We start from the raw sequence: 16,826 nt of genomic DNA, 5'->3' as shown, positions 1-16,826 counted from the left end.
TGGATCCGACCAGATCGCCCGATCCGGTAGCAATTTTTCCCTGTGGTTCGGTGATCCAGTAGCAATCGCTGCCCGGGTGTTTTTTTACCTTCTGTGCATGCAGTTTTTGTGCATGTGCAGGTTTTTCCGCATGTGCAGAAGGTGTGCGCGCACACGTGAGGCGTGTGTGTGCTTCTGAACCAGTAAGGAAGTAAGTAGATTTCACCCCTGCTTTGGGTGGATTATTTCTCAGAATCCATATTTCTGTTGAAGTTACATAATGAAAGCTACATTTCTTACCTAAGTCTTGATCCTACTTTTGCTCACTAAACGTTATGTCAGAAGAAGTGTTTGGTAAACCTCTATCATAAACGAAGGTAATTATTTAACACATAGTTTAGCTTTTGACAGAATAATAATCTCCAAACAGAAAAATATATTTTACATTCTCATATAATTTCTTCAGTTCATGCACAATTTGGTTCAGATAATATATTTATATATCTCATTCACCCTTTCGATTTCTTTAAAATTATACACATCTTCAAATCCAAAGGATAAAATAAAAAAAAAAAAAACCCAATTGGCAAGTCCTTTTATCAACAGAGTCAGCCCAAGCAGAAGCCAGTCAGAAGCCTGACAAAAAATGTGGGCATCATTTTGATGGTAACCCAAGAAATGCAAGAGTCAAAGTGAGGAAGCAGTCTTTGGATGGTGTCAGGGAAGCAGTTAGGGGTCCTGGGTAGGGAAAGTATTAGGGGCTTATTAAGTAGTTATTACATTTTGCTTCTAAAGCATCTTGAGCTTATTTTAGGGCTGCATTATCTTCTTCTACATTGCCTACCTCATGACATTAATTTGGAAAAGGTATAATTGCAGGGAACTGTAACAAACATGGAAAGGTTTGGTGGTTGCATTTAGTCCTACTTACTACATGTCATGGAATTATCTGGTCTGAGAAAATTCCCTCAGGCAATTCCTTGGGAGAATTATCATCCTAAGAGTCCTAAGAAAACCTTGTTTCTCACAGCACTAGAATTTACCTCACTGAAACAGCTATAGCACAGCTCCAATATGAAGCAGCATGCAAGGATATTTTTCAGGGAGCAGAGATTTTACAGATATTCACCACCCAATTCCTGGTAATAAATACATTTTAGAGCACTACACTTATTAAATTCCCTTATGGGGATTGTATGCTAATTTCTTGTTCCTTCAACAAGCTTCTGGGTATGCATGGCCTGGACTAGAAAAACTGTTTATTTTTAATCATGTTCTGGGTGGATGGTCCTTCCTGTATTGGAAGGTTCCTCTTTTAGGCAGCTACAGAGGCTTGGCTAATCCTATATACATAATTATTTCTGATAACAGTTTCATTTATTTCTCTTGTATTTCTTGGTTTCAGCCTTCTTCAAGAATGTGATTCGGATTTCTGTCACATCATCTCCTTTCAGAGTGTCTTGAAGGAAAATCACGTCAGCTGCTAGGTGTATCTGAAAATAAAAAGTTAAATATATGTTACAGGGAGAAAGGTTCGCAATGGCAGGAAAGCCATACAATAATGGGGTATTTTATTTATTTGTTAAATATGTATACTGAGATTCCATCAAATAAGGCTTGGAAATAGAATAAAGCTTTTATCTGGTGCTGAAAACATGGGTGCAAATCAAAATGTGATATATGTATACTGCTAAATATCCATGTACTATTGTACTTACTGGTTTTATCTTTGCCTTCCAATTTTTTAGGGCACCATTTCTATACCTCCTATATGAGATCCAATTGCAAATATGATAAATTTAGCTCATATATAGAAATCTAAGTGCTTTTAAATATACAGGTCAATTACACCATGAGATTCATTCATTCATTCATTCATTCATTCATTCATTCATTCATTCATTCATTCATTCATTCATCATATTTATATAGCCACCTATCTCACAATCAAGTGACTCTGAGAATACAGATATAGCGACTGGAGAAAATCAGAAGATGTTCTTTGTTGATTTGTTTTGTGCCTTCAAGTTAGTGTTGACTCCTGGCAATAGACTGCAGTTTTCTTGGCAAGATTTCAGAAGAAGTTTGTTGCTGCTAGTACAGAAAGAGTAATTGGCTGCATCCAGTTGCGACTAAAACTTAAGGTCTCTTAAGGGGGGGGGGATGACAGAAAAGGGCAGAGTAAGAAGAGCCAGTATCCATTTTCTTACCATTTCCAGAGCCCCTCTGATGGTCCCAGACAACAGGCTGCAATAGCAAAGAGATGATCGACTTGCTGGTAGCTCCTCCACAAAGTCCACTAACGGATTCTTGGCCAGAATGAGAGAAAACTCATTTCCCATTGCATTGTTGCAAGTCACAGTAGGGGTGACACCCAGATACATCTTAAAAGCAACCTGTCAATGAAATGAAAAATGTGTGCCATGTCATCACTGGATCAAACCATAAATTATGTTCAATAAATTTGGACATTTCTTCTATGTATTACAGGTATGAACCTGTATTTTCAATCAATCAAAGAAACAATAAATCAGAATAGAGCAGGAAGGAACCTTGGAGGTCTTCTAGACCAACCTCCTCCTCAAGCAGGAGACCCTATACCATTTCATAAGGTGGCTGTCCAGTTTCTTCTTAAAAACCTCCAATGATGAAGCACCTACAATGTCTGAAGGCAAGCTGTTCTACTGATTAATTGTCCTCACTGGTTGGAAGTTTCTCCTTAATTCCAGTTTGCTTCTCTCCTTGATTAGTTTCCATCCATTGCTTCTTGTCCTGCCCTCAGGTGCTTTGGAAAATAAGTTGAGCCGCCTCCTCTTTGTGGCAGCCTCTCAAATATTGTATTTGGGATTTTCATTAAGGGAACTACTGAATGCCAGGAAGATTAATGTTTACAGCCTCCTCAGCATGATGTTGACAACACTTATTATTTCATTTGCAATAATTTTAGGGGTGAGGCTGGGGGGTGAGAATTCACACTGATCCCAATGGGGGCTCTCCTTCTCTAGAGTAGCATGTGTATGTGATCATCATGATTTCAGCTAGAAAGAAACTAATTCACAATCTGAATGAAAATAACTCCCTTGGTTATTGCGTAAAAAAAAAAAAAGAAATAATTCCAGGCACACTTATTGGCTATGTCTGTTTAGAATCATGCTTCTTTCTGCAGTTCTGCAAAAAATAGAAAATATGTTTTGTTTTAGTTCTCAAACCCAACTATCCCATCTGGAGTGTTCCATGGAAACAGTTTGAGTTTGTTGCACTTTGACAAGAAGAAACCTAAACCAGTTTAAGCATTCTGTATTCCAGTGAAGCAAATATTGGAACACTTCAAGTGTCTGAGTCAAAAGAGACAATGGGAATAGAGAAAAAGATTCTTATTCCTTTCTTTTCACCACAGGATCACAAGAACAGAGAGGGTAGCAGTTCATACTGAGTGCTACTATTGAACCAGTTTGCAGAAGAATTGGCAGGAAGAAAAAAGGGAGAAAATGATAATTCTTATCACAGAATCTTTGGTTCGTGATCCTTCTTACCTTGCTTCTTTGGCTTCAGAAAATTATTTCTTTAACCTGGGTTATGCGAATTGAAAAATTGTTAGGAGATACTAGTAGGTTGGCTGTTTTAAAAAAAACACTCATGAAAATTTAATTTTATTAGAAGGTCTCACAGTATCTATTTCTAAAACAATTATCTTTCTTAGAACAGGAGAAGATTGTGCAAGAAAATAAATTCTTGTCAGTCCATTAGCACAAAGGGAGTTTCTTTCAGAAATGTTTTAATGTAATGTCTTTTTAATCTAAGTTAAACCTGAGTGCCCAAGAAAGTGTAACAGTAGTGATGTATTATGTTTTATATGAAGATTATTATATGAACTATGCTTCGTTGATTAAACTATGCTATGTTGATTAAAAATGGTCAGCAATATGGATGAATCTAAATCTAAAATTCCTATTTAATCAATACTTGATCATGGAAAGTACCATTCTTTTTTCAATCCTTGGTAGCAATCTTTTCAGCCAAAAATTAGATGCCTATCTTAATACATTGGTCAGGACCTCACTGAATTCCACTAAGAAATGGACCTCATTTTGACCATGAATACTTTAAGGACTGTTGAAAGAATCCTGCTTCCTCTCCCATAGAATATTCTTAGGACAGCAGTTTTAGTTCTTTGGTCAATCACGTTTGCTTGTGAGTCAGGCACTTTTTCCCCTGAGGTATGAAAGGTCTTACTTGGATACTTAAAAATCACTTAACCATCAATTGTCCACGTGCATCTTTTATAGTAAAGACCATAATCTTGGTTGCAAAATAAGATTACAAACTAAACTCATTTATGATCCGTGGTGGCACAGTGGTTAGAATGCAATATTGCAGGCTAATTCTGCTGACTGCCAGTGGTTTGGCAGTTTGATTCTCACCAGGCTCAAGGTTGACTCAGCCTTCCATCCTTTTGAGGTCAGTAAAATGAGGACCCAGATTGTTGGGGACAATATGCTGACTCTGTAAACTGTTCGGAGAGGGCTGTAAAGCACTGTGAAGTGGTATATAAGTCTAATTGTTATTGCTATTGATATCAAGGCAATACTTTAGGGCAGGGGTCAGCAACCTGCGGCTCTGGAGCTGCATGTGGCTCTTTCACCTCTCTGCTGTGGCTCTGTCACTCAAAATATGTGTCACAACCGCCAAAGTGCGACACCCGCTGGCACACGATTTATTGAGCTTTTTAACCCCCGGTAGAGGCCAACCATGGATAAATCGAAGAAAAGAAAAGTTTCAGAAGAAAACAGAACATTTAATTCAACTACATATACTAGTTTTGTGGCCGCTTAAGAAATAGTCAGGCACAGGAAGGGTTTTGTGGCTCCCGGTGTTTTCTTTTCTGTGGGAAACAGGTCCAAATGGCTCTTTGAGTGTTTAAAGTTGCAGACCCCTGCTTTAGGGACTTTCCATTGTCAAGAAGGACTTCAAAGCAAGGTTCCCCAATCCCCCAGTCTCTGGACTGGCACTTGTCCACGGCGGCATGCCAGTAACCAGGCTGCGCAAACAAGCGAAGCCCCATCTGTGGGATGCAGGCAGAACACGAAATTACACACCCTCCAGTTCATGGAAAACCGGTCCCTGATGCACAAAAAGTTGGGGGGCCACTGCTTTAAAGTATCCAGCCTTGCTATAATTTCCCTTTCCTCTAATTGAGGCAAATTTTTATAATAATCTGTCAAATTAGATTCTACACCGAACATTTCGTCCTTATTGAAGTAGAAACTTCTATCGATTCTTTTGTTCTTTAATGTAGTATAACCTACACTACCTTTTTTTCAATAGATTCAGGGACATTAATCTCAAATTATCCGAGTACAGATGGTCCTCGCTTACAACAGTTCATTTATTGACCGTTTGAAGTTACAACGACATTGAAAAAAGTGACTTATGACCATTTTTCATACTTATGACAGTTGCACCATCCCCATGATAATGTGATTTACATTCGGATGCTTGACAACTGGTTCATAGTTATGATGGTCACAGTGTCCCAGGATCACGGGATCCCCTTTTACAATCCTCTGACAAGCAAAGTCAATGGGGAATCCAGATTCACTTAACAACTGTGTTACTAACTAAACAACTTCAGTGATTCACTTAACAACAGGGGTGAAATCTACTTACCTTCCCAACTGGTTTGGAAGTGCATGCGCTGCACGCATCACATGCATGCACGGACCCTCTGCACATGCACAAACCCTTCTGCACATGAGCAGGGGGTAAAAAACAGGTTGCTTCCTGGTTAAAACCAGGAAGTAACGACGACCGGGCAGGTGGGCGGAGCCTTGCGCCACCATCGCTACCGGTTCTCCAAACCACCGGCCGCCATCACTACCGGCTCAGCCGAACCGGGAGCATTTTACCCCTGCTTAAGAAAAGTAAAGTCATAAAATGGGGCAAAACTCACTTAACGAATTTCTCACTTAGCAACATAAATTTTGGGCTCAACTGTGGTCGTAAGTTGAGGACTACCTGTATTAAATTTGAAGTCAACTTCTGCTGTTAGCATATTGGGGATTATTGAGTTCATCTTCTATACTGGAAATCTCTACTGAACTTTTGGTTAAAGAGGAAGTGGAATTTTATAATATTGGATATATGCTGAAGTTGTCTCTATGATGGTTAGATCAGTTCTTAGTTCCTTAACATCATCTAGACCTCAGTTAGGAAGTTTATGCTCAATACCTAAAAAGCTAGAAGTTGAGAATCACTTTAATTAGGTCCCTGACTGTATCTGGACTTGAGTTCCATTTATGTTAATGCAATCTTTCAATATTCCTGCTATCTGCTTGGTTGAAATCATAGTATTGTATATACAGCTGCACTTGTGTAATATTCTATTCCTTCATAAGGTCTGAGAAGTGACTTATCTTCTTTATTAATGTTACTTCCCCACAGTGATCCACACAGCCCCACAGAAGGCAATGAGCTGTCTGTCATTATTCATCTGCTCTGTGACATGGCTTAGTTATCTTCAGGAACAGGTTTGTATGGTTTGGACTTTGATGGAATATAATTAAACAATCCTGAATCAATAGACATAGCCACAGATCTCTAAACACAACAATATTTGCAGGCTAGCCAGATCAGGTTCATTCTGTACAGTGTGCTGTTGAAAACTCAGTAGGATCCTGTTCTATTAAAAGGGACCAGAAAACCATTCTACTGATTTTAAGTCATGGGAGGTGGTACTAGACTCGTGATGGCGAACCTGTGGCACGCAAAGCCCTCTCTGTAGGCACGCACGCCATCGCTTCTGATTTCCAGTGCATGCATGCGCTCTGGCCAGCTGGTATTCGGGTTTCCGGTGCTCTGGCGTGCGCGAATGCGTACATGTTCTGGTTTGGGTACTCGGTGTTGAAAAGGTTTGCCATCACTGTACTAGACAATCTAAAACAATGTTCAGGGAATGAATTATGCATGAGCTACTTGGGTTGATAGACTTTATGTCTGTATTCTTGAATAATTTCTAGGTTTGAAGTGAGGCTTTTATACTCTTTGAAGACTTCTTGCTGTCTGCCAAGTTTCTTCAAAATATTTAGGCTCCTCTAAGAATAGAAAACATAGTATGCTGTTTTTATTAATGGCTCGGTGATGGCCACTTTGATGTTCTATCCTAGAAGACAATTCAACTTGCTTCTTCTTAGTCTTCTCTTTTGTTTTATTGGAATTGGAATGCAGTGGCTTCTTCTGGTACATTATTTTGACCACCATCAAGTTTTCAACAGCCATTGAACTCAAATCGCCACAACAGGGAAAATTACAAAACCCCAAGTAAATCAAAATAAATAACTAAGCTTCGTTTAACGCTGGAAAGAACAGAGCTTAGAAGAATTATAACAAAAATATTTTCTCATCGTGAGCTTAGATGTTCTTTCCTTGCTCAACAAAGCCCTTTTGCTTAAAAGGTCTGTGCTAGAAAGGAGGAAGAACTACAGCAAACACAGTGAATTTAAAAAAAAAACACATTTGCAGCAAAATATACCATTTGCTATATCAATAAGTGTGTATACAGAATGCATATACACCTAAGTTAAGAAAGCCAACCAGAATGTAGTGGTTTGAATTTTATAATACTCTCCAACGTGTCCACAAACAAACAAACAAACATAAATAAAATAAGAGAATGCAGACTCCAAAATATTCAGTGTATGACCAAACCAACATATCAACATAAAAAACTTTGAGAAAAGCTTAGTTATGTTCATGTACTCTGTGTATGTTGTTCGTACACACCAACAACCTCAACAGGCCACTCAAACTAATACTGGACTAAGCAACAATGACAGAAGGAATCAAAAAAGGCAAGTCTTTTTATGTCAATGCATGTAGCTTTTTTAACCCTTCCCATAAAAAGTGACTTTTTATGACTGAACATTTTGCTTTTATATCCCACCTATGATTCTTTTGAAGGCCACACAGGCTTAAACTCACCCACACAACGTTTACCTTGCCCATAGTAATCTCTACAAAAAAACAAACAAAATAGAAGTAACTTTTGTAAAGGAACCATTTGCTGAAATAAATAAAATAAAAAATGTCATAGCGAGTGGAGAATTGGTCAAACATAAGAGGGACTCTCTCATTACAGGTAGTCCTTGACTTATGACCACAACTGACTCCAAAATTTATGTTGTTAAGTGAGACATTTGTTAAGTGAGTTTTGCTCACTTAAAAGTGTCCATTTTACAAGCTTTCTGGGCACAGTTTTAAAGTGAATCACTGCAGTTGTTAAGTTAGTAATACGGTTGTTAAGTGAATCTGGCTTCCCCATTGACTTTGCTTGTCAGAAGATCGCAAAAGCTGATCACATGACTCCAGGACACTGCAGCCGTCATAAATATGAACCAGTTGCAAAGCCTCCGAATTTTGTTCATGTGACCAATGGGATGCTGCAATGGTTGTAAGTGTGAAAAACGGTCATAAGTTACTTTTTTCAGTGGCGTTGTAACTTTGAACGGTCACTAAATGAAATGTTGTAAGTTGAGGACTACCTGTACACCATGTTTCTTGAAATGTCTGCACCAGCCCAGTTTGCTGCAACTCTGTACACATTTTCAGTTATACAGAATTGAGAAAAATAATTACAGGGTAGATTTGGGATAAGTGTTGAAAGAATCCAATAGAAGCGTTAACTCAGGAAGAAATGTTAAAACACTCAAGGTTGAATACTGAAGCCTCAACTTCACTGTTAAAAAAACCACAAATATCATTAACAATATTAAAAAAAAATTGGGGGAAATGAATTTCAATATTTCAAGCTTCCCACCTGCTGAGAACCAAACCCTAAAAAGCTAATTCAAGAAGTGAATCCTGAGCTCTGCTACAAGGTGTGTGAATTACAACATGTTGGTGCTGATGTCACTACAGGCATCTCAGCATTTATTCCCCTGCCAGGTTTCTTCTTTGGACTCAGAAAAGGGCTATATTAAAAAATAAAACAGTTTCTTTCATTAAGAAAAGGACAAGCCCAAATTTAAAGAGAAAAAACATCAAGTGAGTAGAAATAAGTTTATTATTTTTGGGGGGATGTACTGTTCTAAATGTTCTTTCTTTTCTGCTTTTGTCTCAATTATGCACTAGGTCTCTCTCTTTTTTAAAAAAAAATGTTTTTGATATATTTGTGCCATAACAGTTTAAAAATTGGAATACAAATACTCCAAAATCAGCTCAAGGCAAATGCATATAACTGTAAAAACTCTACTAATGTAATTCTTAGGCACATATTTGGAAATTGGACATGGAAATTGCCTGAAGGCAAATGGTGCAATCACAAGGCTAAAATAGCTCTTCCCAATTAAATCTCTTTCAAGTGCTTTGGAATATAACTTCGAAATTTCCCACCAATATTTCTATTAGCTGAGAATAATGAAAATTGGAGTAACACATGTAGGAAAGAGAGCTTAAGAGAGATCTCTGGGTCTGAGAAAGAAATAGGGATATCTGAAAATATTAGTAACGATGAGCAGATGGATGTTTTAATGTCAATCTTATTTGGGAAAAGGGTGGATAGCCCTTCAGTCTTTTATTCTGGAAAAAGAGGTGCAAACAGCTCTCGGAGACCCTTATTTGCTAATAAATGAGTACTGAAGTTTGGGCTCATTCAGTTTTTCTGATTCTCTATAGCAGGGGTGTGAAATTCAAGGCCCATGGGCCCAATGTGGTTGGATCTGGCCCACGAGGTTGTCCTGGAAAATGTAAGGGGCTGGCCCATGTCGCTTTGGCCCAATCTATCTGCGTCGCTTCGGCCCAGTCTACCCAATGCGAAGAGGAAACATCAGGCCAGCATCGCTTCGGCCTTCTCTACCCAAGAGGGTAGAGTGTCCAGTGTCACTTCAGCCTGGTCTAACCAAGAGGAAACATTGGGTCAGCGTGGCTTTGGCCTACTCTAACCAAGAGGAAACATCGGGCCAGCATCACTTCAGCCTGGTCTACCAGTGTCGCTTCAGCCCAGCCTACCCAATGCGAAGAGGAAACATTGGGCCAGCGTGGCTTTGGCCTGCTCTAACCAAGAGGAAACATTGGGCCAGCATCACTTCAGCCCAGTCTACCCAATGCAAAGAAAAAACATCGGGCCAGCATGGCTTCGGCCCAGTCTACTCAGTGGAAGAACCCAAAGAGGAAACATGCCAGAAGTTTGGGGAGTGGTGTCAAGCTGGTCACTCCCACCCAGTCAGCCACGTCCACCATCCCCAAGGTCAACCACAGCCCTGATGCGGCCCTCAATGAAATTGAGTTTGACACTCCTGCTCTATAGTAACCTTTACCTTCTTCACATTAAAGCTAACTGTCAAGTTTCCGAAAGATGCCCTAATTAATGTGTGAATCTTTCTGGGTTATAGTCTGCTGTTAGGGGGCCAGACTAGAAATTAAGTGGTATGAATTTGGTTCAGCCTTGGCAAATGAAGGCGAATCAGCATTTTTGGGTACCTGTGCAATTATGTCTGCAGTTTCAGAATAACTGCGGCACTTCTTCACAGCAGAGCGAGCCAAGAAATCTTCAACCAATCTGATGCCGATGCTGTATCCCCTGACCAAGGAGAAAAGAGAGAAAAAAGGTGAAAAGGTGCCAGGGGAAAAGGTGCAAAGGCGCCTGACAGTTGATGTGAGTATAAAATGAACACATGGCACACATTGTCCCAAGCATAAAGGCAGGATAAAATTCATAGATAAGATGCCGTGTATAGATTAAGATGCCATGGCAAATTTTCTACGAGCAGATTACAATAAGAGTTTGTTAACAGAGCATTTTGAAACTTTAGCCTTGTCTTTTTATTATTATTATTGTTCTTCCTGCTGACTTTGTCATTAATATAGTATATAGAAGATATATTCTCAATAATTTGCAAATAGATTTACTAGTTTTAAACATTTTGAAGGGGGGCTGTTTTCCAAGGGATGGATATATATATATGGTTTTTTCTTTTTCTTTTTAATGCACTTCATTAATGTCTTGATTGTTTTGTGATTTTTAGTCTATTTTTGGATTTTTTTGGAGTTTTGTATTTTAATGTTCTTTTGAATAAAATAAAAAATAGTAGAAAAAAGGCAGGATAAAATTCATAATTGTCCAAGCAATGAAAGAATATGACTCCAGTTTGAAGAAAACAATATTTTCTGGAAGTTGGGGCATTTACTGTTCTTTAAATGAAAGAAGAAAGAGAGGCTCTTAGATCCAAAAACAAATATTCATTTCCTTTACTCTACCCACAACAGCCATGATTAGCGGTGGCACAGTGGTTAGAGTGCAGTACTGCAAGCTATTTCTGCTGACTGCCAGGTGCCTGCAATTTGGCAGTTCAAATCTCACCAGGCTCAAGGTTGACTCAACCTCCATCCAGGGGTGCTATTCAGCAGGTTCTGGAGAACCGGTAGCGGAAATTTTGAGTAGTTTGGAGAACTAGCAAATACCACCTCTGGCTGGCCCCAGAGTGGGGTGGGAATGGGGATTTTGCAATATCCTTCCCCTGAAGTTGGGTGGGATTGGAGATTTTGCAGTATCCTTCTCCTGGAGTGGGGTGGGATTGGAGATTTTGCAGTATCCTTCCCTGCCACACCCACCAAGCCACGCCCACAGAACCGGTAGTAAAAAAATTTGAATTCTACCACTGCTTCCATCCTTCCGAGGTAGGTAAAATGAGGACTCAAATTGTTGGGGGCAATATGCTGACTCTGTAAACTGCTTAGAGAAGGCTTTAAAGCACTGTAAAGCGATATATAAGTCTAAATGCTATTGCTATTAAAGGTACTAGGAGAAATATCAGGTAAAGTAATTCAGGCAAAGCAGCTTCATTATTTCCTTTCCTTTCCCTTTTTATTTTTTATTTTCTATAACTTTCCAACTGCAACATCAGGGAGGCAGAGAAAGAACATTAGCACTTTAAATGTTTGCTTTTTGGCTTGAAGTGCAGATAAATTTTAATTAGTCAGGACTTTCATTAGTTTAGAGGGCACAGCCTGAATACTTTTGCACACTTCTATTGGCCAGCTGAAAGCAACACTGATTGGCTTATAGCAGGGGTGTCAAACTCGATTTCATTGAGGGCCACATCAGGGTTGTGTTTGACCTCGAGGGGCTGGAGTGGATGTGACAAGGATGGGTGTGGCCAGCTTGACATCACTCATGCCGGAGGTGCCTATAGTGGCCCGAGCGCTCTGCCAGGAAAAACAGGCTCCTGAGCTCTGTTTTCAGCTGCAACGACCCCCTGCAACTCTCTGCCAGCGAAAACAGAGCTCGGGAGGTCTTGCGAGCTCCATTTTTGATGGTAGAGGCTCCGCGGGCTGGTCCTTTACTGTTTCCAGGGCAGCCCCGTGGTCCAGATCTAAGTAGCCTGTGGGCCAGATGTGGCCCGCGGGCCTTGAGTTTGATAACCCTGGCTTATAGTGATCTTTGAATTTTTGTAGCATTCCGAACTCAGGAAAATAGAGAGGATTGGATGGTCAGCTTCAAAATAAGCTGGAGAGTAGAAACAGAATCCTATAGCCGTTTCCTAAGCTGATATCTACACCCAAGTAAACAGACTGAAGAACAGGGAAAAGATAACTAGTCATTTTTCCTCAAATTTGTCATGCTGCTTCTTGCCATCTTATACTTACATGCTGTCCAAATATTTGTTTACATCTTCATCCTTTTCATAATCCTTACACAGTTGGGCTACCAAAGCACCGTAGGTGAGCACAAAAAGCTCTCTACTCTGTCAATCACAGGAAATACTGAATGAGAATTGAAGGAGAAACATACAATCTTCTACTCCAAGAGCAAGTAGGATATATATATATATATATATATATATATATATATATATATATATATATATATATATATATATATATATATATATATATATATATATATTTGTAAAAGAGAACCCAGACAGAAGCTAGATTCACATATAATACAAATCCAAAAAGTGGTTTTGCTTTATCGCATTGAATGACCCCGTGATTGTGACTTGATAATCAGAGTTTATTATCACTCAATCTAAATGTGACTCCGGCCACACTTTTAGTGCAATATGTCAATCCAGGCAGTATCCATTGCACAACTGCATTTGTGCTGAAAAAAATAATACAACCATATCTGCCAGTATGAATCCCTCAAATATCCCAGGACCCACAGACAAAAATTAGGATAGATGCATTAGTCAGTCTGCATACCATGTGATGAGCTGACGCAGAGGATGAAATGGTGGGCAAATGCCAGTCCTACAACATAAAAAGAAGTAAAAGAAGAGGGAGCACAAAATATCTTAATTTTTTTTTAAAAAATTACTTTTTAAAGAACAGTTTATGATGAAATGAAAAGGCAATTCACTAACCAAAAGAAAAAAAATAACAATAAACTACTTAGTGAGAAATAATACCAACAAGGAGCACAATAGAATTTAGCTCTTAGCTGGAGTTAGGAACTAGGTTTACACCAGAATCAGTCCTGTTAAGGCACCAGGCTAGAAACCAGGTGACGGTGAGTTCTAGTCCCACTTTAGGCCTGAAAGTTGGCCTGGTAACAGGCACTCTCTGTCAGTCCAACTCACCTCACAGACTTGTTATGAGGAAAATAGGAGGAAAATGCAGTGTTAGCTATGTTAGTCGCTCTGAGTTATTTATTAAAATGATAAAGGTGGGATATGTAAATTAATACATATAATATTTCTGTATAGAATATTGCTTCAAATGCATATTTTCTTTTGGGCAATATAATATAATGCCGTGTTTCTCAATCTCAGCAACTTTAAGATGGATGGACTTTAAGACCAAGAATTCCCCTGAGATTGTGAAATACCAATAGCTATGGTATGAGTTTGCATAAGGGATGTGGTAGCTCAGTGGCTAAGACACTGAGCTTGTCGATCAGAAGGTCAGCAGTTTAGCAGTTCGAATCCCTAGTGCCACGTAACAGAGTGAGCTTCCGTTACCTGTCCCAGCTTCTGCCAACCTAGCAGTTCGAAAGAACATAAAAATGCAAGTAGAAAAACAGGGACCACTTTGGTTGGAAGGTAACAGCGCTCTGTGCGCCTTCAACGTTGAGTCATGCCAGCCACATAACCATGGAGATGTCTTCGGACAGCGCTGGCTCTTCGGCTTAGAAACGGAGATGAGGACCGCCCCTAGAGTTGGAAATGACTAGCATCCATGTGCAGGGGAACCTTTACCTTTATGAGTTTGCATGAGTGATATTTGCTTCTATTTGAGAGAAAAAAAAAAGACCAAAAATTTAAAAATATTACCACTTCTGGTGCTGCCATCTGGTGGCCTAGAAGAAAAAAAACATGAAGACCTGTCCAAAATATCATGAGCTGAAATTATTTGAGAGGCAAAATGACAGCATCTTCAATAAAATTTCTGCTTAGACCATTCAAATATAGATGCAGAACATTGGGGGGTGGGGGGGGTGCCTCACTGAAAATTGCCTCAGCTGGAAACCAGCTCCTTACAAAACATCTTGCCATCTAAAAGACAATTCCGTGTCAAACTGATTCAGAGAACTAGAAAAGTTTAAACATTAAAAACAGGTGCAAGTCAGAAAAGTCAAAACAAAATATAGACCAACAACATCTTTTTCTTTCCCTGATTCTACTTGCAGTGGGCATGGCTGAGGGATTAAACATTACTCTTTGCACTGTTAAATATATTTTAATCAAATCATATCACTTGTCCTGCATTCATCAAAATATACTATACTTCTAAGATCTGGATTCACATCCTTGGGTAACCAGAAGGGAAATTTCCTGGGGACCCTTGGGAGAAGGAAGGAAGGAAGGAAGGAAGGAAGGAAGGAAGGAAGGAAGGAAGGAAGGAAGGAAGGAAGGAAGGAAGGAAGGGCTAATATAGGTAGAGAAGGGAATAAATTATTTCAGACATCTATGACCATATTTCCTCTTTACTAAAAGAGTAGCATGCCAGTCAAAATTATTGAATGCCACTTATTGTTATTATTATTTAGCATCTGAGGAGAACATGATGGAACAGGGGTAAACATATACACACAACCCACATAGTTTTATAGAAAACGTCTATGGGGTACAGCAGAGGTCTCATAATTGATGAATGCCAGTGGTTTTGTGGGTTTTCTATAGATTTAATTTTGTGGAAAATCATCCTTGCCATAACCACAAGCACTGGAACTGGAAGTATGGTCAAAAAGAGTTCTTTCTTCCCACTCACTCCCATTTAAAAAGTAAACAATGAAGACTTCACTAGTATACTGAATTCACAAAATACATTAAATTGGGATAATGACGAATACCACCTTAAAAGTAACAAGCATAATAAAGTTTGGTAGCTGCTAGTAAATGTACAAGCAAGTCTTACGATTTTGGAGTTCTCTGGTCTTCTATTTGCTGGATGTGCCATTCTTCTTGGACAGGAGGAAGATACCAGCAGTTATTATATTCTTTCTGACTTAAATAGCATTTTTCTCTGCTGTTTTGGCTGATGTTACTCCATTTCTTCCTCAACCCTGGTCCTATTGCCCTTGCTACACCCTGGTTGTAATGAACTCTGATGCTACAGATCCTGATTTTTCCGATGCTCCTCCTCTTCTCGGTAAGCCTGAAGTCTTCCAACAGAAATGTGTTTGGCAAGGAATCCAGCTTACTTCAGTAAACAACCTGACTCAGATCGTTAACTGATCCATTAAACAAAACAGCCTGCAAATTACATGTAAAATAGCTATCTCTTTGCTTGAAGCCTGCCACTGAGGGGATACTTTCAGAGAGGCTTTTAACAAGACTCTGCCTTGTTTGTAATATTTTATGGCAGGGGCAAAGGACAGCATTTTCCACTCTCCATCTTTCTTCGCATCTGAGGTGCTTTTAGGGCAAGCTATTAGGGCACATTTGCCCTAACTTAGTACACAATTTAATGAGAATGTCAGACAAAAGTGTCTTCCATTTGTAAAACCTTGCTTCTTATTGCATCACTTTTTCCATAATCTCTTTCTTTCCTAGGTGAGAGGAAACGGAGACAAAAGGGCTCGGAAGAGCTTTAAACCACAAAAGTAAACACTCTTCCCTTTCAATTTCCACTAGACAATTCATGACCCGCTTAGGTTATTCCAGAGATATTTCCTTATCAGATTTCTCAATGCCTTCAACAATGGCAGAGCTTTTAACGCACTTGAAAAGTTCTTAAAAATTCAGGGAGATATTCAGAGAAGTATCTGCCTAGAAAGTAGCCCACGTTGAACTGTATAACACAATCGACCATCATGAGTTGACCACAGGAAAAAGTATATGATATTTTGTGTTAGGTCACAAAATGCTTTATGATCATTTTATGTCATAAAGTATTGTATAAATGTTGCCAAACTTCAACTCCATGGGAGTCCTGACTCCTGGATTTTGGAAGCATTCTGTAAATTAGTTCATTTGACGTACCTTGGTTCAAAAAGTTTTACTCCACTGTGCACTGTTTTGCCCAGTTAAAGATTATAGAAAAGAGAGTATTAGTAGTAGATAAAGAAAAGCCAGTAAGGAAGAGAAGAGAGGATGATTTTTGACCGGTAACATCAAAGAATTCTCCCTTTGGAATTGCCCTAAATTATGGGAGCATAAGCTGACACCAGAGCACTGAGGGTTTAACTTTTAAGGTTTAGTCTAGGGACCATTCACAGAATTCCCTCAAATATTCTGCCAAAATATAATTTTTAAGATGGCAGAGCATGATTCAATACATGGCAAATGATCAGTTATTTAAATAATACACCAAATACTTAATTAACTACTTAATTCAGATATTGCAAATTTTGCAACACCCCCTAAAATATTAAATTTATCCCCCCCCCCCCCGGTAATGAAGAAAGC

At 39.1% G+C, this 16,826-nt stretch overlaps 1 protein-coding gene across 3 annotated transcripts; it reads right to left on the bottom strand.

Annotated features, from left to right (window-relative positions):
- Positions 1 to 1,352: 1,352 nt before the first annotated feature.
- TRAPPC3L (trafficking protein particle complex subunit 3L) lies at positions 1,353 to 15,375 on the bottom strand. 3 transcript variants are annotated; one of them, XM_070953119.1, is made up of 6 exons: positions 15,334 to 15,375; positions 13,180 to 13,227; positions 12,619 to 12,716; positions 10,453 to 10,552; positions 2,190 to 2,375; positions 1,353 to 1,472 (listed from the first exon to the last, which is right to left on the bottom strand). In XM_070953119.1, exons 1-6 carry the CDS (start codon positions 15,373 to 15,375, stop codon positions 1,353 to 1,355), a joined length of 594 nt encoding a protein of 197 aa, XP_070809220.1. The 3 variants fall into 3 exon arrangements, with proteins under 3 accessions (XP_070809220.1, XP_070809228.1, XP_070809235.1); XM_070953127.1 differs by lacking the exon at positions 13,180 to 13,227 and having other exon boundaries at positions 10,453 to 10,579; XM_070953134.1 differs by lacking the exon at positions 13,180 to 13,227.
- Positions 15,376 to 16,826: the final 1,451 nt, after the last annotated feature.

This window comes from Pituophis catenifer, unplaced genomic scaffold (assembly GCF_029215685.1).
Source record: "Pituophis catenifer annectens isolate HBS135680 unplaced genomic scaffold, rPitCat1.0.hap2 SCAF_1, whole genome shotgun sequence".
Taxonomy (NCBI): Eukaryota; Metazoa; Chordata; class Lepidosauria; order Squamata; family Colubridae; genus Pituophis; species Pituophis catenifer.
This window is presented reverse-complemented; position numbering and strand designations above follow the sequence as displayed.

Bases quoted from the DNA above. Each gene is read 5' to 3' on its own strand.
- TRAPPC3L (XM_070953119.1), bottom strand. From the start codon at position 15,375: ATGGCACATCCAGCAAATAGAAGACCAGAGAACTCCAAAATC. The intron at 13,228-15,333 runs GTAAGACTTGCT...TTTATGTTGTAG, and splicing joins GACCAGAGAACTCCAAAATC to GACTGGCATTTGCCCACCAT. The intron at 10,553-12,618 runs GTAAGTATAAGA...CTCCTTGGTCAG, and splicing joins AACAAATATTTGGACAGCAT to GGGATACAGCATCGGCATCA.